This window comes from Oncorhynchus tshawytscha, linkage group LG15, assembly GCF_018296145.1.
Source record: "Oncorhynchus tshawytscha isolate Ot180627B linkage group LG15, Otsh_v2.0, whole genome shotgun sequence".
In the NCBI taxonomy this organism is placed as follows: domain Eukaryota; kingdom Metazoa; phylum Chordata; class Actinopteri; order Salmoniformes; family Salmonidae; genus Oncorhynchus; species Oncorhynchus tshawytscha.
The window spans coordinates 21,446,882-21,471,164 of record NC_056443.1 but is presented as its reverse complement, the minus strand read 5'-3'; the positions used below and the strand labels follow the sequence as shown (position 1 = coordinate 21,471,164).

At 42.3% G+C, this 24,283-nt stretch overlaps 3 protein-coding genes across 3 annotated transcripts; all 3 read left to right on the top strand.

The window, feature by feature from the left end:
• Positions 1 to 1,424: 1,424 nt before the first annotated feature.
• Positions 1,425 to 3,753, top strand: LOC121839360 (transmembrane protein 272-like). The gene is made up of 4 exons (XM_042297842.1): positions 1,425 to 1,967; positions 2,459 to 2,509; positions 2,631 to 2,837; positions 3,258 to 3,753. The coding sequence occupies exons 1-4, from the start codon at positions 1,808 to 1,810 to the stop codon at positions 3,464 to 3,466; spliced, it is 627 nt and encodes a 208-aa protein (XP_042153776.1). The 5' UTR covers positions 1,425 to 1,807; the 3' UTR covers positions 3,467 to 3,753.
• Positions 3,754 to 9,233: 5,480 nt separating this feature from the next.
• On the top strand, positions 9,234 to 13,047 carry LOC121839359 (transmembrane protein 272-like). The gene is made up of 5 exons (XM_042297841.1): positions 9,234 to 9,363; positions 9,718 to 9,801; positions 9,892 to 9,942; positions 10,092 to 10,283; positions 12,255 to 13,047. The coding sequence occupies exons 2-5, from the start codon at positions 9,747 to 9,749 to the stop codon at positions 12,488 to 12,490; spliced, it is 534 nt and encodes a 177-aa protein (XP_042153775.1). The 5' UTR covers positions 9,234 to 9,363; positions 9,718 to 9,746; the 3' UTR covers positions 12,491 to 13,047.
• Positions 13,048 to 22,393: 9,346 nt separating this feature from the next.
• On the top strand, positions 22,394 to 24,038 carry zgc:103586. The gene is made up of 5 exons (XM_024399957.1): positions 22,394 to 22,575; positions 22,743 to 22,871; positions 23,020 to 23,131; positions 23,394 to 23,451; positions 23,676 to 24,038. Exons 1-5 carry the CDS (start codon positions 22,569 to 22,571, stop codon positions 23,784 to 23,786), a joined length of 417 nt encoding a protein of 138 aa, XP_024255725.1. The 5' UTR covers positions 22,394 to 22,568; the 3' UTR covers positions 23,787 to 24,038.
• Positions 24,039 to 24,283: the final 245 nt, after the last annotated feature.

Below are 24,283 nucleotides of genomic sequence, written 5' to 3'. Positions count from 1 at the left end.
AGCACCCCAACACCATCACACCTCCTCTTCCATGCTTCACGGTGGGAACCACACATGCAAAGATCATTTGTCACCTACTCTGCGTCTTCCAAAGACACGGCAGTTGGAACCAAAAATTTCAATTTAGACTCATCAGACCAAAGGACAGATTTCCACCGGTCTAATGTCCATTGCTCGTGTTTCTTGGCCCAAGCAAGTCTCTTCTTCTTATTGGTGTCCTTTAGTAGTGGTTTCTCTAATAACTGGTAACTCTAATGAACTTATCCTCTGCAGCAGAGGTAATTCTGGCTCTTCCTTTCCTGTGGCGGTCATCATAAGAGCCAGTTTCATCATAGCGCTAATTGGTTTTTGTGACTGCACTAGAAGAAACTTTCAAAGTTCTTGAAATTTTACGGATTGACTGACCTTCATGTCTTAAAGTAATGATGGACTGTCGTTTCTCTTTGCTTATTTGAGCTGTCTTTTACCAAATAGGGCTATCTTCTGTATACCACCCCTACCTTGTCACAACACAACTGATTGGCTCAAACGCATTAAGAAGGAAATAAATTCCACTATTCCATTAAGTCACACCTGTTAATTGAAATGCATTCCAGGTGATTACCTCATGAAGCTGGCTGAGAAAATGCCAAGAGTGTGCAAATCTGTCATCAATTGTGGCTACTTTGAGGAATCTCAAACATCAAATATTTTTTGATTTGTTTAACACTTTTTTGGTTACTACATGATTCCATATGTGTCATGTCATAGTTTTGATGTCTTCACTATTATTCTACAATGTAGAAAATAGTAAAAATAAAGAAAACCCTTGAATGAGTAGGTGTGTCCAAACTTTTGACTTGTACTGCATGTATACTTTGGGTGCAAGAGGTCCTCTGTCCAGTGTCTGTTTTCTTTTGCCCATCTTAATCTTTTATTTTTATTTGCCAGTCTGAGATATGGCTTTTTATTTGCAACTCTGCCTAGAAGGTCAGCATTCCTGAGTTGCCTCTTCACTGTTGACGCTGGTGTTTTGCGGGCACTATATTATTGAAGCTGCCAGTTGAGGACTTGTGAGGCGTCTGTTTCTCAAACTAGACACTCTAATGTACTTGTCCTCTTGCTCAGTTGTGTACCGGGGCCTCACACTCCTCTTTCTATTCTGGTTAGAGACAGTTTGCGCTGTTCTGTGAAGGGAGTAGTACACAGCGTTGTACGAGATCTTCAGTTTCTTGGCAATTTCTCACATGGAATAGCTTTCATTTCTCAGAACAAGAATAGACCGACGACTTTCGGAAGAAAGTTCTTTGTTTCTGAACATTTTGAGATGGTAATCGAACCCACAAATGCTGACGCTCCAGATACTCAACTAGTCTAAAGGCCAGTTGCATTGCTTCTTTAATCAGCACAAAAGTTGTCAGCTGTGCTAACATAATTTCAAAAGGGTTTTCTAATGATCAATTAGCCTTTTAAAATGATAAACTTGGATTAGCTAACACAACGTGCCATTGGAGCACAGGAAGGATGGTTGATGATAATAGGCCTCTGTGTGCCTATGTAGATATTCCATAAAAAATCGCTTGTTTCCAGCTACAATAGTAATTTACAAGATTAACAATGTCTACTCTGTAATTCTGCTCAAGTTGATGTTATTTTAATGGACAAAATTGTGCTTTTCTTTCAAAAACAAGGACATTTCTAAGTGACCCCAAACTTTTGGACGGCAGTGTATGTTTACAATGAAATCATTACCTATCATCTCTTATCTATTATCTCTGTTGTGGCTAATTGAGAATTGTGAGAGCTATACATTACATTTCTATCTCCAATGTTCCAAGCGTTGCACACCACTGAATTAATACAGCGTCCTATGTCATGTTTGTGTCATGGCTCTCTATCGCCCTCTGTAGGCCTGACTGTGTCGCACAAGATGGAGAGGGGAAATCTGCTGCAACACATGCGTCACCCTTCCAAACCAACCATATCAGGTGGAATGAAATACGTCCGATTGCATCACTTAAGAGTTGCTCAGATCAATTGAATGGTGCATTTAGGGTCCAATCCTAACTTCCACTTAAAGTGACCTTCCACAGTTGAAACAATAACATAGCTCTTGGTAAACAGCTGAGGGATGGGGCTGCAGAAATGTAACCACTATCGCATAATTCATAGACATGGCTATGGATGCAAGGACTGACCATCCATGCTATCGATTTACATTTACTTTATATACAAACATTGGAGTAAAAATCAAACAAGCTTATATTTTGGGTTCTGAGGATGACAGTTGAACTAAGCTCATGAGACATTTCTAAGTTATATGATTTAATAATCAATGGGTACATATCATTAATATATAGGTCCAAAAATGTATGTAGTAGCTGCAGATTACCACTTTAAGTCAAAGGGAAAATGTAGCTAAAATATATAGATTGGGTTTAGGGCAAAAATCTGAACCTCTATCTTCTCTCTCCCCCAGGTATCTCAAAACTACTTGCGTGTGTCATTCCTATCGCTCAGATCACCATAGGTGAGTAGCTGAAGTAATACTTTTATAATACACCTTCCTTACCATTGTTGTACACTTTGCAACCCCCTCTTGCTGCAACTGACTATCCCAAACTCTCCTACCCCTATGTATTACTTTATAGGTGCAGTGTACCTGTATGACTGCCCCCGGCAGCACTACATCCCCATTTACCTGGTGGTAATGGGGGCCACCGGCCTGGCCCTAGCCCTGCTCTCCTGCATACCATGTGCCCAGGACTCAGATGACATGGCCCCCAACCTCCTGAACCACCTCTGCACCACCTGGAGCACCCTGGCCTCCCTCTTCCTCTTCTGCTGGTTCATCAGCGGTGAGTCTGAGAGACCGTGGGAGAGAGAAAGACGGTGTGGTAGGATAGAGAAAGAACACTGTGTGTGTGTGTGTGTGTGTGTGCATGTGTGTGTGAGAGAGAGAGAATAGGAAAAGAGAGAGAGAGAGAGAAAGAGGAGGAGGAAGCGTTCCAGCACACTTTTAACCTCTTCCAAGAACTAACTGATTCCCACCAAAAATACAACGTTACAGTATCTCAAGCTGTGACAGTGAAAGACTTGTGAAAATAACAGACTTGTGAGTTTTACACTCTGTTAGGAAACATTTACTTGACAAAATGACTGTCTTTTCAACTTCATACCAAAGGCCTCTCTCTCTCTCTCTATCTATCTCTCTCTCTCTATATATATATATATATATATATATATATATATATATATATCGCTCTCTCTCTCTCTAGGTAACGTGTGGATCTACTCCATCTATCAGCCCAATTTCAACCAGACACTGACTGAGGACCCCTACTGCAACAAGACCCTGTACCTGTTTGCCTTCTGGACCACCACTCTAGCCTACGTTGAGCTGGGCCTTCTGCTGCTGGGGGGATGCTGTATGCTTGTCTGTGCCTTTATACTGGGCAAGAGGGACCCCGATGACAACAGATCATGAGGGAGAGGATGAGAGGAGGGGAGGAGAGGAGACAACAGTACAAGACAGGAGGAGGAAGGGAGAGTAGAGGGCAGTAGAGGAGAGGGGAGAAGAGAGGAGCAGAGGAAGATGATATTGGAGAGGAGGAGAGGGGAGGAGAGGGTGTATAATGTTTACTAAACAAACTAGAGAAAACCAATGGAATCCAGTTATCAATTGAATAACGAATTATTGGTTTTAACTGTTATTATATATGACTGTGTTTCTGTATGAGAAACGTTGTTGCATTCATTCTCATTAGCTCAATTTTAAACTATTTATACGTTATTAAATGTATTAAAGAAAATATTCAAATTGTGAATAATGTGCCTGTGTTTCATGTTATGATCCTAGTCTGGTGTAGGTATATGATTGTATCAGTGATTCAGTTTAATCTGCAGGACAAAACTGTTTTTGTATCACAATTAGTCAGTGATACAGGTCTATCAGAGCCACATTATTACCGGTTCTTACCTTCTGGGTAACAGTTGCATTTCTATGCCTAAGGTATATTGTTCATACATCATATATCTCTATGGATAGCTCTATGTAATCATTGACTAACAAACATATCAGGCTTACTGTTATGTGTTGGACTGGGAGCCTTTACAACCCCTGAGATCAAAATGAAAGTGAAAGATTCAGTTACTTGAGAATTGCAGACGAACCTTGTTCAGTTTAAATGTTACTCCATTTGAACTCTTTGTACAGCTATTTTCTTTCATTCAATGCTTTCAAAATGCCCTGTTCACCGATAACATCACAGGATACTTCTTATCTGTATGATTTGACAAAAACAGTGCTTTAATTAGTATGAGCTGCACAAGGCCTATATGAGCTGTCTTATTTGACACATAATATTTTGGTGTCCCCAACCTGGCTTAAAATACGTAAACTCCTTTCAAATACTTGAGCTGCACTGATTGAGTTGCCTTGTACAAGGGAATCAATTGAATAATCCCAAAAGTGCAAAGTCCATGCTAAATCAAACGCCATTCAAATTACCAAGACAGTTAGAAGCCTTTCAAAATCACTGGGTTTAAATATACAATCATTATAATCACATTTTCAGCAATATGACTGATTATGTTTAGTAATAATAGTAATAATAACATAATACAATGTTGAAGCAGTTGTTGTTACAGAGTACCAGTGTTGTATTGTGACTGGATCTCAAATTCACCATGCAGACTGATGAGAGAAAAATAAACTACCTGGACATTGTTGGATTCGGGGTTAAACTTGGAACATTGTTGTATTAAACTCAGAAGTATAGAAGTACAGAAGTATAGGAACATATTCCCTCCGCAAGGCAATCAAACAAGCTAAGCATCAGTACAGACACAAAGAAGAGTCGCAATTCAACGGCTCAGACACGAGAGGTATGTGGCAGGGTCTACAGTCAATCACAGACTACAAAAAGAAAACCAGCCCCATCGGGGACCCCGATGTCTTGCTCCGAGACAAACTAAACAACTTCTTTGCTCGCTTTGAGGACAATACAGTGCCACCGACACGGCCCGCTACCAATACCTGCGGACTCTCCTTCACCGCAGCCAACGTGAGTAAATCATTTAAACGTGTTAACCCTCACAAGGCTGCCGGCCCAGACGGCATCCCTAGCCGTGTCCTCAGAGCATGCGCAGACCAGCTGGCTGGTGTGTTGACCGACATATTGACGGACATATTCAATCAAAAATTATTCCAGTCTGCTGTTCCCACATGCTTCCAACATTGTTCCTGTTCCCAAGAAAGCTAAGGTAACTGAGCTAAACGACTATCGCCCCTTAGCACTCACTTCATCATGAAGTGCTTTGAGAGACTAGTCAAGGATCATATCACCTCCACCCTACCTGGCACACTAGACCCCCTCCAATTTGCTTACCACCCCAATAGGTCCACAGGCGACGCAATCGCAATCACACTGCACAATGCCCTAACCCATCTGGACAAGAGGAATACCTATGTAAGAATGCTGTTCATTGGCTACAGCTCAGCATTTTACACCATAGTACCCTCCAAACTCATCATTAAGCTCGATACCCTGGGTCTCGACCCCGCCCTGTGTAACTGGGTCCTGGATTTTCTGACAGGACGCCCCCGGGTGGTGAGGGTAGGAAAAAACATCTCCACCCCGTGGATCCTCAACACTGGGGCCCCACAATGGGACAGCCTACAGGGAGGAGGTGAGGGCCCTCGGAGTGTGGTGTCAGGAAAACAACTTCAAACTCAACGTTAACAAAACAAAGGAGATGACGTGGACTTCAGGAAACAGCAGAGTGAGCACCCCCTTATCCACATCGACAGGACAGTAGTGGGAAGGTGAAAAGTTTTAAATTCCTCGGCGTACACATCACGGACAAATTGAAATGGTCTACCCACACAGACAGCGCCACTTCAACCTCAGGAGGCTGAAGAAATTTGGCTTGTCACCAAAAACACTCACAAACTTTTATCACCGCCTGGTACGGCAACTGCTACACCCACAACCGTAAGGCTCTCCAGAGGGTAGTGAGGTCTGCACAACGCATCAACGCAAACTACCTTCCCTCCAGGACACCTACACCACCCGATGTCACCGGAAGGCTTAAAAGATCATCAAGGACAACAACCACCTGAGTCACTGCCTGTTCACCCCGCTATCATCCAGAAGGCGAGGTCAGTACAGGTGCATCAAAGCTGGGACCGAGAGACTGAAAAACAGCTTCTATCTCAAGGCCATCAGACTGTTAAAAAGCGATCATTAACATTGAGTGGCTGCTGCCAACATACTGACTCAAATCTCTAGCCACTAATAATAAAAAATTGGATGTAATAAATATATCACTAGTCACTTTAAACAATGCCACTTAATATAATGTTTAATATAATGTTTACATACCCTACATTACTCATCTCATATATATACTCATATATATGCACTGTATATATACACACACATATACACACACATATATATATACCATCTACTGCATCTTGCCTATGCCGCTCGGCCATCGCTCATCCATATATTTATATGTACATATTGTTATTCATTCCTTTGTTGTTGTGAAATTGTTAGATTACTTGTTAGATATGACTGCATGGTAGGAACTAGAAGCACAAGCATTTCGCTACACTCGCATTAACATCTGCTAACCATGTGTATGTGAGCAATAACATTTGATCTGATTTGATTAGTTACAAAAGAGACATGAGGGGTGCCATAATGAAGCTTGGGAGGGGCAGAGCGCAGGGAAAACAATCGCATGTGACAGTACTGATAAGGGGAGAAACCGTTGAAGGCTCAAACTACTTAGTTCCCTGCTTAGCAAGAACGATGCATAAGGAGGAGTGATAAGGAGGAGACTCCACCCAAAGTGGGGTATGAATACCACAACGGGGAAAGCTATGTCTTTGAATGAATACAGCTGTATCGACCCTTTGGGAAGAATTCAACTTGTCCGTGAGTTATTTACTCTGAAAATTAGAAGCTAACAACATGGATCATGAAAGGAGAATGATGCATTACACACAGACTAATACACAAGCTCACAGACCACAATGCCCTGCTACGTGCGGAGAGTGTGCATCCCCTTCCCCTCAAGAATGGTCTACCATATTGTCACGCCCTGGCCTTAGTTATCTTTGTTTTCTTTATTATTTTGGTTAGGTAAGGGTGTGACATGGGGGATTTCTGTGTTTAGTTTGGTCTAGGGTTTTTTGTATGTTGATGGGGCTGTATCATTTCTAGGTAGTTTGTAGGTCTATGGTTGCCTAGATTGGTTCTCAATTAGAGGCAGCTGTCTATCATTGTCTCTGATTGGGAACCATATTTAGGCAGCCATATTTTGTGGGTACATTGTGGGTGGTTGTCTTCTGTCTTTGTGTCATTGCACCAGATAGGACTGTTTCGGTTTTCACATTTGTTGTTTTGTATTGTGTAGTGTTCTCGTGTATGGTCTTTATTAATGCAACCGCTGTGTCAGATTTCAAAAAAGCTTTACGGAAAAAGCAAACCATGCAATAATCTGAGTACGGTGCTCAGAGCCCAAACAAGCCAAAAAGATATCCGCCATATTGTGCAGTCAGAAATAACATTGTAAATATTCACTTACCTTTGATGATCTTCATCAGAATGCACTCCCAGGAATCTCAGTTCCACAATAAATGCTTGATTTGTTTGATAATGTCCATCATTTATGTCCAAATAGCTCCTTTTGTTAGCGCGTTTGGTAAACAAATCCAAACTCACGAAGCGCGTTCACTAGGAGCAGACAAAAAGTCAAAAAGTTCTGTTAGTCTGTAGTAACATGTCAAACGAAGTATAGAATAAATCTTTCGGACGTTTTTAACATAAATCTTCAATAATGTTCCAACCGGAGAATTCCTTTGTCTGTAGAAATGCAATGGAACAGAGCTTGCTCTCACGGGAACGAGCGTGGCCAGCTCGTGGCTCTCTGGCAGACCTATGACTTGTTCGACCCCACTTCACAGTAGAAGCATCAAATAAGGTTCTAAAGACTGTTGACATCTAGTGGAAGCCTTAGGAAGTGCAACATGACCAATATCCCACTGTATCTTCAATTGGGAATGAGTTGAAAAATGACCAACCTCAGATTTGTCTCAGGTTTTTGCCTGCCACATGAGTTCTATTATACTCACAGACATCATTCAAACAGTTTTAGAAACTTCAGTGTTGTCTATCCAAATCTAATAATAATATGCATATATTAGCAACTGGGACTGAGTAGCAGGCAGTTTACTCTGGGAACCTCTGGGTACCTTATTCATCCAAGCTACTCAATACTGCCCCCAGCCATAAGAAGCTAGTGTTCAGCGAAATAACAACACAATGTCAAATACAGGTATCCTAGACAAATACAGTAAGTAACATCCAATCACATTAACCGTTACTCTCTCGTGGGAATTCCACTAACGGTCTGTATGAAGCCAAACGTAGCTGCTGATCATGTTGGTATCTGTACTGATGGTGCAAAGGCCATGATGGGAGACATAGTGGAGTTGTAACGTGCGTGCAAGCAGTTGCTCCCGACACCACTTGGGTGCACTGCAGCATCCACTGAGAAGCTCTTGCTGCCAAGGGAATGCCTGACAGCTTGAAAGACGTTTTGGACGGATGGAGATTGTAATTTGTGAGTTGGATCATTGGATCATTGGATCATTCAGAGATCCTCACTGAACTTCTGGAGAGAGTTTTCTGCACTGAAAGTAAAGGGGCTGAATAATTTTGCACGCCCAATTTTTCAGTTTTGGATTTGTTAAAAAAGTTTGAAATATCCAATAAATGTCGTTCCACTTCATGATTGTGTCCCACTTGTTGTTGATTCTTCACAAAAAAATACAGTTTTATATCTTTATGTTTGAAGCCTGAAATGTGGCAAAAGGTCGCAAAGTTCAAGGGGGCCGAATACTTTCGCAAGGCACTGTAAATGAAAACCGAAACAGTCCCATATGGTGCAAACACTGAAACGGAAAACAACTACCCACAACCCATAGTGGGAAAACAGGCTGTCTAAGTATGGTTCTCAATCAGAGACAACGATTGACAGCTGCCTCTGATTGGGAACCATACCAGGCCAAACACCTAGAAATATAACACACAGAACCAAAACATAGAATGCCCACCCCAACTCACGCCCTGACCAAACTAAAATAGAGACATAAAAAGGTCAGGACGTGACAGGGTATGAGTTGTGTTGTAGAGTGTGGTTAGGGGGTGTTGCAATGGTTCTGCTTTGCCCTGAGGGTGCATTTCAAAACATCCTACCTCAATGGTAGAAGTTTCAAAGTTGACTAATTATGGCACAAGCTGTGAGGCTACACGGTAACAGAAAAGCAAAAATCTTGACAGATTCACTCCTTCACAAAAGAGACAGGTAAGAGATACTCACAAAATAAAACATATTTTATGTATTGAATACTGTATACTTTTATCAACAACTAATTTGAGGGTTCAGTGTTTATTTCCACGTCATTTGGCAACCATTCATTTATGATTTCAGCATTTGACATAAAGTTAATCAAGTAAGAACCGATATCTACGCTGGTTTTTATCTTATCCATCATTTATTGGTGGCACATTGTATAGTAGTGAATAAAAACTGAAACTAGTATATTTAAACGTCGGAGTCTTTGCTGTCTGCAATTTGGCAAATAAAACTTTGAACCTGGAACCATCTATCAAATATTTTAAGTTGAAATGACTGTTCAGAGACCAATCCTGTGTCTAGTCCTTTTAGATTTAAAGGACTCACAAAAGATGGAGACTTCACAGAGGTCTCCCGTTCTGTCATCCTGTCTGATCTCAATAATAGGTACAGTAGTTACCTCTCATATAACAAACGAGTGTTCAGTGTTTTCAGCATGTTGTTGAGTTTGTGATCTCTTGATCTCTCTGTCTACAGTTGTGCTGAATATCATCTTGTGGATGTTTCTAATGTCAGCAGTTGGATTAGGTGTGTACATCATATTTCCTTTTCTCTCCATACTCCTTACTGCGAGAATGACATTGATGGTGGATAAGATACTGCAAGATGCCTAAAATCACCCTTTGAGAGAAACTGACATACTGTGTATATAATCAATCTCCACTTTCTTCCTTTAGGGGCTATGCACCTACATGACTGCCCCTTACAGCCTTATATCCCCATCTACCTGCTGGTGATCGGGCTGACGTCCATCGCCTCCCTGCTCCTAGCCTACCTCAATAACACACTGGAGACTGGCTTCCTGAACCTACTGTGTTCCTCCTGCATCTTCCTCCTCCAACTCTTCAACCTCGGCTGGTTCATCACAGGTAAGCAAGAGGGATGAGGAAAGGAGATTGAGGGAAGGGAGAAGGAGGTGGCAATAGGCACATAGGGGCAAATCCTATCTTTCACTTAAGTCAAATTTTCACTTGCATTCATGCATTAATGTCAATGGGAGACTAACTGAAAGGATTCGCCATGTAGAGAGGCTAGGGGAAACAAGAAAGTTTTGGTGCACAAACTGGTCAACCAGAACACTTGTGCACAGGAAGTTGCAGAATAGCCTAGCACCACCAACTTCACATTGTCATTACCAATACATAGACTCCACAGTATGTCACAAAGTAAACAGTAGCATTATTTCCCAAAATCTGTATATACAGTGCATTGGGGACTACTTTACTATTTCCACATTATGTTACGTTACAGCCTTATTCTAAAATTGACTAAATCGTTATTTTCCCTCATCAATCTACACACAGCACCCCATAATGACAAAGCAAAAACAGGTTTTTAGAAATCTTTGCAAATGTATTAAAAATAAAAAACTTAAATATCACATTTACATGTATTCAGACCATTTACTCAGTACTTGGTTGAAGCACTTTTGACAGCAGTTACAGCCTTGAGTCTGCTTGGATATGATGCTTCAAGCTTGGCACACCTGTATTTGTAGAGTTTCTCCCATTCTTCTGTGCAGATCCTCTCAAGCCCTGTCAGGGTGGATGGGGAGCGTCATTGCACAACTATTTTCAGGTCTCTCCAGAGATGTTCGATCGGGGTCAAGTTAGTTCTGGCTGGGCCACTCAAGGACATTCAGAGATTTGTCCCGAAGCCACTCCTGCGTTGTCTTGGCTGTGTGCTTAGGGTCGTTGTCCTGTTGGATGGTGAACCTTCACCCCACTCTGAGGTCCTGAGCGCTCTGGAGATCAAGGATCTCTCTGTACTTTGCTACATTCATCTTTCCGTCTATCCTAACTAGTCTCCCAGTCCCTGCCGCTGAAAAACTTCCCCATAGCATGATGCTGCCACCACCATGCATCACAGTAGGGATGGTGCCAGGTTTCCTCCAGACGTGACACTTGGCATTCGGGCCAACTCCAAGCGGGCTGTCATGTGCCTTTCACTAAGGAGTGGCTTCCGTCTGGCCACTCTACAATAAAGGCCTGATCGGTGGAGTGCTCCACAGAGGAACTCTGGAGCTCTGTCAGAGTGACCATCTGCTTCTTGGTCACCTCCCTTTCAACCAGAGTGGTTGAAAAACAAGTTTTAATGACTCCAACCTAAGTGTATGTAAACATCTGACTTCAACTGTATGTAAATAAGGTATTTCTGTTTTTATATTTAATACATTTCCAGAAATGTCTAAAAACCTGTTTTTGCTTTGTCACGATGCAATATTTGTTTCAAAATGCTTTGTGATGTAGTCACGACAGACAAAGATATATAGTTAATCAGACTTTACCATGCATGTTGTTTACCAGCACATCAAGTACATGAAGACGGTAAGTAACAATTGGTTTCTGTTTCCTGTTTCCTGTGTAACTTCAATACCACTGCCACTCTCTGTTGTCATCTATGCATAGTCACTTTAATTAACTCAACCTACATGTACATACTACCTCAACTAACTGGTGCCCCCGCATATTGACTGTACTGGCACCTCTATGTATATATTGTTATTTATCTATTTATTCTCCTCTTTAACTTGTTACTTTTATCTCTTATTCTTATCCATATTTTCTGAAACTGCACTGTCGGTTAGGGGCTCATAAGTAAGCATTTCACTGTAAGGTCTACTACACCTGTTGTATTCGGTGCATGTGACTTGATCAATTTGATCAATAGTGCAACAGTATTGTGTGTAGATTGATGAGGAAATTGCTTTATTTAAACAATTTTAGAATAAGGCTGTAACGTAACAAAATGTGGAAAGAGTCAAGGGGTCTGAATTTTTTCTGAATGCACCGTACCTATTATTGTCTGACATTATTCCTTGTTTTTCTCTGTATCTTAAGGGAGTGAGTGGGTCTACTCCATATATCCCCCGAACTATGACACGAACAGTGGAGAGAAGTACTGTCAGAGGAAGATATACCTGTTTGCTTTCTGGTTCAACAGCCTGGGCAGCATCTGTATGGCTGTGGTGTTCTTCTGTGGAGTGTTCTTCATCTTCCTTACCTGTGTGAAAATGGCATTTAGGGGACACCATCTACTCCATTCACATAAGAGATCGTATGGTGTGGACGCTTGAGAACTCCGTGGCACAGAAACCTCACTAACATGGTTTTGCTGTTCTGTCTGTTTGTCTGTCTGTCTGTCTGTCTGTCTGTCTGTCTGTCTGTCTGTCTGTCTGTCTGTCTGTCTGTCTGTCTGTCTGTCTGTCTGTCTGTCTGTCTGTCTGTCTGTCTGTCTGTGTGTCTGTGGTGCCTGGAGAAGTGGGTATACAATAATGTTCCCAAATGTTCTGCCCAGTGAAGGAAAGTCGCACTGTGTGAAAAATTGTTTTCCCATAGTTTTTCCAGGTATTCACTCTCAATTGCAATTCTTCTTTTTTTTACCATATCAGGAGACAATTTTTGGGGTCTGGAAAAAAATCTAAAAATCTATATTTGGGGAGGTGTAGTTGCCATTTAATTCAGTTTCACACCAAGCAAGATACATTTTGGCTAGCGGGGTTTCTGTAGCCTAGTGTACAACGTACAGTTGAAGTCAGAAGTTTACATACACTTAGGTTAGAGTCATTAAAACCTCATTTTTCAACCACTCCACAAATTTCTTGTTCACAAACTATAGTTTTGGCAAGTCGGTTCAGACATCTACTTTGTGCATGACACAAGTCATTTTTCGAACAATTGTTTACAGACAGATTATTTCACTTATAATTCACTGTATCACAATTCCAGTGGGTCAGACGTTAACATACACGAAGTTGACTGTGCTTTTAAACAGCTTGGAAAATTCCATATAATTATGTCATGGCTTTAGAAGCTTCCTTTTATGCTTCGCAGAAGTTAGAATAACAATGATCCAGGGTTTTTACCAGCCCTGGTTGCACAATCGATATGCTGATAGAATTTAGGGAGTCTTGTTTTCAGATTAGCCTTGTTAAAATCCCCAGCTACAATGAATGCAGCCTCAGGATATGTGGTTTCCAGTTTACATAGAGTCAAATGAATTTCGTTCAGGGCCATCGATGTGTCTGCTTGGGGGGAATATATGCGGCTGTGATTATAATCGAAGAGAATTCTCTTGATAGATAATGAGGTCAACATTTGATTGTGAGGAATTCAAAGTCAGGTGAACAGAAGGACTTGAGTTCCTGTATGTTGTTATGATCACACCACGTCTCGTTAATCATAAGGCGTACCCCCCACCCCCCCGCCCTTCTTCAAACCAGAAAGATGCTTGTTTCTGTCGGCGTGATGCGTGAAGATATCAGCTGGCTGTACCAACTCCGACAGCGTGTCTCGAGTGAGCCATGATTCCGTGAAGCAAAGAACGTTACAGTCTCTTATGTCTCTCTGGAATGCTACCCTTGCTCGGATTTCATCTCCCTTGTTGTCAAGAGACTGGATATTGGCGAGTAGTATGCTCGGGAGCGATGCGCGATGTGCCCGTCTCCGGAGCCTGACCAGATGACCGCTTTGTCTGTATCTATATCCACAGTAAAACTAGTCCTATATCGACATATAACCTGAAAGGCCACTCAGCAAGGAAGATGCCACTGCTCCAAAACCGCCATAAAAAAGCCATACTATGGTTTGCAACTGCACATGGGGACAAAGACTGTACTTTTTGGAGAAATGCCCTCTGGTCTGATGAAACAAAAATAGAACTGTTTGGAGGAAAAAGGGGGAGGCTTGCAAGAACACCATCCCAACCGCGAAGCACGGGGGTGGCAACATCATGTTGTGGGGGTGCTTTGCTGCAGGAGGGACTGGTGCACTTCACAAAATAGATGGCATCATCATGATGGAAAATTATATGGATATATCGAAGCAACATCTCAAGATATCAGTCAGGAAGTTAAAGCTTGGTCGCAAATGGGTCTTCCAAATGGACAATGACCCCAAGCAAACTTCCAAAGTTGTGGCAAAATGGCTTGAGGACAACAAAGTCAAGGTATTGGAGTGGCCATCACAAAGTTCTGACCTCAATCCTGTAGAAAATGTGTGGGCTGAACTGAAAAGGTGTGTGCAAGCAAGGAGGCCTACAAACCTCACTCAGTTACACCAGCTCTGTCAGGAGGAATGGGCCAAAATTCCTCCAACGGAATGTTTGACCCAGGTTAAACAATTTAAAGGCAAAGCTACCAAATACTAATTGAGTATATGTTAACTTCTGACCCACTTGGAATGTGATGAAAGAAATAAAAGCTGAAATAAATCATTCTCTTTACTAGTATTCTGACATTTCACATTCTTACAATAAAGTGGTGATCCTAACTGACCTAAAACAGGATTTTTTAACTTGGATTAAATGTCAGGAATTGTGAAAAACTGAGTTCAAATGTATTTGGCTAAGGTGTATGTAAACTTCTGACTTCAACTGTAGACCTACAGTGTAAATGTGATGGCAGAGTTCGCTAAAAAAAAGAATGCCCTCCCGATTGATAAAAATCATAATGATATCATTCTGTCTACTTTGGAGTCATTTAATTGTGAAGATTTTTTGGTAAAGCCTTGTTTACTCAAACAGCGCCTGATGACTGAATTGCGCTTTGCAAAGATTCAAACAAGACTCCGGACTAAACGTTTTCAATACCTGGTTTGCATACCCATTGTTCCCTTAGTTAGCATATACTGGTAGATATCATAAGTTGAAACGTCTTTCCTACCTACCCTACAGGCTCCCGATGTCATTCTTCTGTGAGCTGCTCCATGTAACAAACGCTTGAGAGCTGTGTGCTCTTCTTCTTCTCCTTCTTTAACTTTGTATTGGCTGATCGCAACCAAGAGGTGCATACGCCACCTACTTACTGTACTGGAGTGTGAGGCCAGTCACAGCCTCCCTATTCATAAATTTCTCTTATCTTGTCCTGTGTTTCCACCTACTGTTCTGGAGTGTGAATTCATTACACTTTGTGACACAAAAAGGGAAGGGAAAAAGGACTGGGAAAAGGGGAAAATAATTCCCTACCAACTAAACCTACAGCAAATTAAAATCTCACCAATATTCCACTACTTGACCCTATCTGATCCTACACCAGGCCGGCAGCCTGGACCCAGCTTCCTCTACTACTCTCTTCACTGCCTGAGCATATTACACCTTCTGTACTACTCTAATCCTGGCAACCTCAACCTGCCTTTCTCTCAAATCAAAAATCAAATCAAATATATTGGTCACATACACGTGATTAGCAGATGTTACTGCGGGTGTAGCGAAATGCTTGTGCTTCTAGCTCCTACAGTTCGGTAATATCTAACAAGTAATATCTAACTAATTATACAACTTATACCCAAATCTAAGTAGGAATGAATTAAGACTATATACATATGGACGAGCAATGCCAGAGCGGAACAGACTAAGATACAGTAGAATAGTATAGAAAACAGTATATACATATGAGATGAGTAATGCCAGGTATGTAAACATTAAATTACTAAGATACCATAGAATAGTATAGAAAACAGTATATACATATGAGATGAGTAATGCAAGATATGTGAACATTATTAAGTGAATGAGATACTGTAAAATAGTATAGAAAACAGTATATACACATGAGATGAGTAATGGCAGACATGTAAACATTAAATGACTAAGATACCATAGAATAGTAGAGAATACAGTATATACATATTAGATGAGTAATGCCGGATTTGTAAATGTTATTAAAGTGACTAGTGTTCCATTCCTTAAAGTGGCCAGTGATTCCTAGTCTATACCCATAGGCAGCAGCCTCTAATGTGCTAGTGATGGCTGTTTGACAGTCTGATGGCCTTGACCTTTTTTTTAAATGTAACTCTTGCAGGAAGCCACATCTGCTGACAATCTCTTTAAGTGTTCAATAACCATATGCTATCATGAAGCCCGTGCATATTCCATGTGATAAATTGGATTTTGTTGGTCTACTTTGTACTATGAGGCACTTTGCCTTTTTAGGGCTTTTAAACTTCAACTTCTCTTCTAATGTACCAACAAAACAGTTTTGATTATGTCATTGTACATCAAATGGAGAAAGACTGTTACTTAAGTACTGTGGCCAGGTTGTATTACCTTAGAAATTAAATTAAAGTATAGTGGCTGGTGGGGGTCTACTTGGGGAGAGTGGGTCCACCAAGTGACTGAAATGGGATGAATGGAGGCCCCATGCACACCTCAGAGAAGTGTCTGATGCCCTCCCAGTCACCCCATCAGAGTCCCCTGGATTAAGCCCCTCTTGATTTTAACCAATAACCACCATTGAATCTTAGCTATAATGACAAACAAGGAATAATAATGATTTGACATCCTTTCCTAGTCTTTTCAGGACTCTTATTAATTTTACAGCGGGTTTGCAAGTCACAAAAAAACCAATACAATTAATACAATTCTCCCCCCTTTACCCCACCCAAGCCAAGCGTATCCCAAACTCCCATCTTTACTCACCCTTGCCCACCCACGCCAAGCTTGTCCCCACCCTCCCATTCTTACACACATTCTCGGAGCTCTACGGACAATTCCTTCAACCTCATAGCTTAGTTTTTTCTCTGGCATGCACAGTCAACTATGGAACCTTATATAGACAGGTGTAGACTGCCATCACTAACCGGCTACCACCCGGTTACTCAACCCTGAACTGTAGAGGCTGCTTCCCTATAGACATGGAATCACTGGTCACTTCACATAATGGAACACTATTCACTTCAATAATGTTTACATACTGCTTTACTAATTTAATATGTATATACTATATTATATTCTACTGTATTATAGTCACTCCTCCATTGCTCGTCCTAATATTTATATATTTCTTAATTTCATTATTTTACTATTAGATTTGTGTGTATTGTTGTGAATTGTTAGATATTACTGCACTGTTGGAGCTAGGAACACTAGCATTTTGCTACACCCGCAATAACATCTACTAAATATGTGTATGTGACCAATAAATGTGATTTGATTTGTGTGCCTTTCCAAATCATGCCCAATCAATTGAATCAACTCGATTTCGAGGCTCATAGCTAAGGGTCTGAATACTTATGTAAATAAGGTATTTCAGTTGTTTATTTTAATACATTTGTAAAAATTCTAAAAATCTGTTTTCACTTTGTTATGGGGTATTGTGTCACGTTCTGACCTTTATTTCCTGTGTTTTGTATTTAGTTAGTATGGTCAGGGCGTGAGTTGGGTGGGCAGTCTATGTGTGATTTTCTATGATTTGGGGTTTTCTATGTTTCGGCCTAGTATGGTTCTCAATCAGAGGCAGGTGTCATTAGTTGTCTCTGATTGAGAATCATACTTAGGTAGCCTGGGTTTCACTGTGTGTTTGTGGGTGATTGTTCCTGTCTCTGTCTTTGCACCAGATAGGACTGTTTAGGGTTTCACACGTTCCATGTTTATTGTTTTGTAGTGTTCATGTGTACATTTACATATTAAAAGAACCATGGACACTTACCACGCCGCATATTGGTCTTCTGATCCGTTTCGCCTCTCCTCTTCGGAAGAAGAGGAGGAAATCCCTTACATATTGTGTTGATTGATAAGGAAAATAAATAATTTAATCCATTTTAGAATAAGGCTGTTAAGAAACAAAATGTGGAAAAAGTCAAGGGGTCTGAATACTTTCCAAATGCACCGTAAACTGGTCTTGAGCATCACTACAGCCTGCTCAGGGCTTCATCGATGCTTGTGAATTCCATCCTCTGTGTTCCCTTCCATACCCAAAGCACTGCCGGGAATTAGAGTTGATACTTGATTCCTTTTTCCTCCAGTGACTACAAATCTTAATTGCACAAAGCCTATTATTTGGCAGGGAATACTATTTGTAGATCATTGATTCTACACCTCACTTTGCTCAAGCTGATCCTCTACAACAGACTCAATCCCTGAACATCAGAGGTTATAAAAATGGGGCAATTAGGACAGTTAAAGGGGAGACTATGAATCCAATCAGAAAATATATAAAATTTGCCTTGGCAAATCGCGCTGTTAAGACACTGATGCCCTTTGCAACCACGTACCTATGTGAGATTGGATTCTCGGCCCTCACTAGCATGAAAACTAAATACAGACACAGACTCTGTGTGGGAAATAATTTAAGACTGGGACTCTCTCCAATACAACCCAACATTGCAGAGTTATGTGCATTCTTTCAAGCACAACCTTCTCTTTAACCTGTGGTGAGTTCACAATTTTAGATGAACAAATAAGGTTTTATATGTAAGATTGCTATATAAAGAGCAAAATTATTGATTATTAATATATTATTATTTGTGCCCTGGTCCTATAAGAGCTCTACGTCACTTCCCACGAGCCGGGTTGTGACAAAAACTCACACTCATTCTTATGTTTAATAAATGTATCATATAGTGTGTGTGGCAGGCTTACAATGATTTTTAAAAAACTACATTTCAGAGTGCTCCGCCCCTGGTGCTAGAGGGGTTACGCAGCTGGAGGTTGAATGTTTGAAGGGGTACGGGACTATAAAAAGTTTGGAAACCACTGATATAGCCTATACATATTGGATAAAGGCAAAATCATTTGGGCATTTTTGGGGCTTGGACTCATTGCATTTCTTTATTGTAGGGCTCAAAAAATGTTTTTAATACTTGGCTCACCAGGCTCAGGTAGCATCTGGTTAGAGTTTTCATGCTGATCATCAAAGCTGTCACGATCGTCGTAAGAAGCGGACCAAAACGCAGCGTGTTAAGTGTTCGTCATTTGAATGGAAAACGGAACACCCCCAAGGTGCGGACTCCGGCCGCAAAACCTGAACCTATAAGGTAGGGTCTGGGTGGGCATCTGTCTGCGGTGGCGGCTCTGGCGCTGGATGTGGACCCCACTCCACCATAGTCTTAGTCCGCTTCTGTGGCCTCCTAGGAACGGCGACCCTCGCCACCGACCTTGGACTGGCAACCCTACTAAAGGGCCCCACTGGACTGAGGGGCAGCTCCGGACTGAGGGTCAGCTCAGGACTGAAGGGTAGCTCAGGACTGAAGGGTAGCTCAGGACTGGCTGACAGCTCTGGCAGCCCCTGGCTGGCTGGCGGTTCTGGCAGCTCCTGGCTGGCTGGCGGCTCTGGCAGCTCCTGGCTGGCTGGCGGCTCTGGCAGCTCCTGGCTGGCTGGCGGCTCTGGCAGCTCCTGGCTGGCTGGCGGCTCTGGCAGCTCCTGGCTGGCTGGCGGCTCTGGCAGGTCCTGGCTGGCTGGTGGCCCTGGCAGGTCCTGGCTGACTGACGGCTCTGGCAGCTCCTGGCTGACTGATGGCTCAGGACAGACTGGCGGCTCTGACGGCTCAGGACAGACTGGCGGCTCAGGACAGACTGCCGGCTCTGACGGCTCAGGACAGACTGCCGGCTCTGACGGCTCAGGACAGACTGCCGGCTCTGACGGCTCAGGACAACCTGCCGGCTCTAGCGGCTCAGGACAGACGGGAGACTCTAGCGGCTCAGGACAGACGGGAGACTCTAGCGGCTCAGGACAGACGGGAGACTCTAGCAGCTCAGGACAGACGGGAAACTCTAGCAGCTCAGGACAGACGGGAGACTCTAGCAGCTCTGGAGAGGAGGAAGGCTCTGGCAGCGCTGGACAGGCGGGAGACCCTGTAGGCAGAAGACGGAGAGACAGCCTGGTGCGGGGGGCTGCCACCGGAGGGCTGGTGCGTGGAGGTGGCACTGGATAAACCGGACCGCGCAGGTGCACTGGAGCTCTTGAGCACCGAGCCTGCCCAACCTTACCTGGTTGAATGCTCCCCGTAGCCCGACCAGTGCGGCGAGGTGGAATAGGCCGCACTGGGCTGTGCTGGTGAACCTGGGACACCATGCATAAGGCTGGTGCCATGTACGCCGGCCCAAGGAGAAGCACTGGTGACCAGATGCGTAGAGCCGGCTTCATGGCACCTGGCTCGATGCCCACTCTAGCCCGGCCGATACGAGGAGCTGGAATGTACCGCACTGGGCTATGCACCCGCACCGGGGACACCATACGCTCCACAGCATAACACGGTGCCTGCCCGGTCTCTCTCGCTCTCCGGTAAGCACAGGAAGTTGGTGCAGGTCTCCTACCTGGCTTCGCCACACTCCCTGTCCCTCCCCCCCAAGAAAGTTTTGGGGCTGCCTCTCGGGCTTCCTACCGTGCCGCCGTGCTGACTCCATTTGCCGGTATCCCTCCTCACACTGCTCCAGAGAATCCCAGGCGGGCTCCGGCACTCTCCCTGGGTCGACCGCCCACCTGTGTATCTCCTCCCAAGTAGTGACACAGTCCAGATCTCGCTCCCATGTCCAGAAATCCTGACATCCCTGCTGCTGCTGCTGCTGCCCATTACCACGCCGCTTGGTCCTTTTTTGGTGGGTGATTCTGTCACGGCTGTCTTCGTCCTCCTCATCTGACGAAGAGAAGCGAGAAGTATCGGAGGACCAATACGCAACGTGGTATGTGTTCATGATGATACTTTAATTAAAGACAGCACTGAACACAAAACAATAAACGAATAACGACCATGAAGCTATAATAAGAACTGTTGACACAAACACTACACATAGACAATCAGCCACAACCCACAATGCAAAACAGGCTACCTAAATATGGTTCCCAATCAGAGACAACGACTAACACCTGCCTCTGATTGAGAACCATATCAGGCCAAACACAGAAACAGACAAACTAGACATTCAACATAGAATGCCCATTCAGATCACACCCTGACCAAACAAAACATATAAACATACAAAGCAAACTATGGTCAGGGCGTGACAAAAGCTCTAATCAAATCCAGACATATTCATATGCTTCATGATGCTTTTTATTGACACTTCCGGTTTTGACATACCGGGTACCCTCTAGAATGGACTTTTTTTTTTAAATATCGGGAAATATTCAACCCTAATGGGTATGTATGATAGCCATTTTTATGTCAGAAAATGTAGAGAGGAAAGGTTAACTATTCTCAGAACATAAATGGCTAGCCTACTTTCATTCGCTATAGAAATAACCCAACAACTTCCCCAACTCTGTTAAGACCACAGTATTTGGTGAGATATGCTTCTCCGCCTCCACTAAGCACGCGTAAAAGCGCAGGTATTCTGAATGATAGCTATTCTGACACTGTTGAATAGTTCACTGCCTGTAAATAGGCCTACACCTTATCAGCTAGAATAACTTTAACATCTTCACCAAGCTCTCCTAAAAAAAACATTAAGAACATATTGGTCTTGAGTGTCAGTGGATTCGCACGTTAATATGGAGAGGCTTTCAGTTTTTTTAACAGAATGCGCCTCCGTTCTTTACATGTGTGTTAAATAATGTGTGCATTTTGGGATTGTCAACTTTTCTGAGAGGGATGTTGGTGCTTGCAGAAGCCATATCCTGAGCATTTACGTTTTTACATGTATTTTTATAGTGAATAAAAATGGCTACTTTTTTCGGAAATAGATTACATTTCCTTAGAAAAAAATGCCTATTATTCTCATATAATCTTGATAACAGACAATTAAATATGATTTATGTTGATAGCTAATTTCCTTAAGATATGTTCATTAGGCTAAAGTGTAGGTTGCTGATGAGAATAATTGCAGGCAAACGTTTAATTTGAGTCAATCCACATGGTTGGGAATTTATTTTGGACTAATTTGATCATGTATTAGTGTTCACACGTGACAATTAATTCACACATGGTGTGAGAAGGTGCAATATCGCCTCCTTGAGGTCTGGATGATCGAAATGCGATGTAGAAAAAAAACTCAAACAAAAAAGTGGGTATATGGGCATATACCTATAGCCCCTACACCACTGTATGTGTATGCAAGCCTTTATTACAAATAAAGCTAGCAAGAAAACTGGTCACCTTGCAAAATATGTAATTGTATGTATTCTTTGAATGTGTGTTTACTGTAGTCTCAACAGAACAACGAAATGCCTGGTTCCGCTGTGGCTGGTGGCACATTGCAAATCTCCCCAAAATGACGCACACGTTCAACCAACCAATGGCGTAGAGGTCAACATTACATAAGCGTGAGTTAGTCCCTTCTGATGTATGATACATTTGCAAGACAAAACCAACTTGTGCGCTGCTGCCTCGGTGCCGTAATTTGAATGAAGTTGTCCTACTCTGATCTCCAATTTCTCCGTTTCAAAAGGATTCAATGTTGCATAGTCTACTTGTGGAAAACCCTTTTCGATTCCAACTGATATGGCAGGCAAGTGCACTAACAATAGAGAGACAGCTATCTTTTATTGCCAACAGTATTTTAAACACAGAGTAGGACAATCCTAAATGTGACAGAGTTAAATGTGCAGAGTTAAAAGCATTACGTTTGTAAGTGTGTGTTGATTTTCTTTCTTCTGTGTCCTACTCATATCCCAGGCACAGACAACGCAAAAGTCAAGGAGCTCGTTTTAAAGTGCATGCATGCACGGGAAATGGCATATTGCCCTTACAGCCGGTTCCCGGTCGGTGCCGCCATATTGACAGCAGATGGCGCTATAATTACGGGTAATATCTTAGTCAACGAGCTTAGATATTACTGACTGATGTCACTTTTCCTCTCTCAGCAGCACATTTGACATTTTATGCTAATTACAGTCAAATCGATTTCGACATGTAATATGTTGTCCTTTGTGTGTGTTTGTTTGTGTAATAGGTTGCAATGTGGAAAATGCCTCTTTTGGGCTCACTGTCTGTGCTGAGCGAACAGCAATACAGAGAGCCGTAGCAGAGGGACACATTAAATTCAGTGCTATCGCTGTTACATGGTGAGATACTGGCCCAGTAGCCCTTCATATTTATACCTTCTAAATTACTTCTACGACTGGTGAGACTGAACATATTGAATTGTCTATAACCATGATCTCTAATAACCAGGCTAACCATGCCTCCGGCTGGCTGTTTTTTTCTCTCTCTCTCTCTTCAATTTCCATTCAATTACATTTTCAATTTAAGGGGCTTTATTGGAATGTGAAACATATGTTTACATTGCCAAAGCAAGTTCTCTCTCTCTGTGTGTGTGTTCTGTAGTGATATCAAAGATAGTTTTGTTGGACCTTGTGGAGCTTGTCGGCAGGTGCTCATTGAGGTAAGGTCACCACTGATATTTCACAGAACTAAATATAATAATATATCCACAGGCAGCAGTCAGGGATTATGTTTGTACACAATGTGCCTCTAAATCTTTATAAAAATGTTACTACTTATAGTTACATTTTATATATATGTGTGTGTGTGTGTGTGTGTGTGTGTGTGTAGTTGTCAACTGTGTTATAAGTCACTATCTCTCTCGCTCTTTCTCTCTCTCCCCAGTTTGGAACAGATTGGGTTGTGTACTTGACTAAGCCAGATGGCTCATACAAAGAAACCAGCCTTAAAGAACTGCTCCCTCTAGCTTTCTCCCCAGCCCACCTAGGACATTAACTGACACAGCCAAGGACATAGCCATAGTTAGCCTACACAGTTACAGTAATTCACACAGTATAGATATGATATTACACATTCAAAATACTTCTTCTCGCCACATTCCATTTAGACATAGTGGTACAGCCAGGCAGAATTTATATTTAGAAATATTATATACAATTTTTTTTTTTCAGGAGAGAAAATACAACTATGTTCAACTACCATTAAAATGACTGTTTGCATTAAATAAACCCATATGATTTTAACGTTTGTGTGTATTCATGTATTATTATTGTATTTGCATATGATTTAGCAAAAACGTCTTCCATTGGAAGACAAAACATGGAAATAAAATAATGTTTGCTATAATTATATGGCTAGCTAGGGGCTCCCGAGTGGCGCAGCGGTCCTAAGGCACTACATCTCAGTGTAGTGTGTCACTACAGACCCTGGTTTGATTCCAGGCTGTATCACAACTGACCATGATTGGGAATCCCATAGGGCGGTGCACAGTT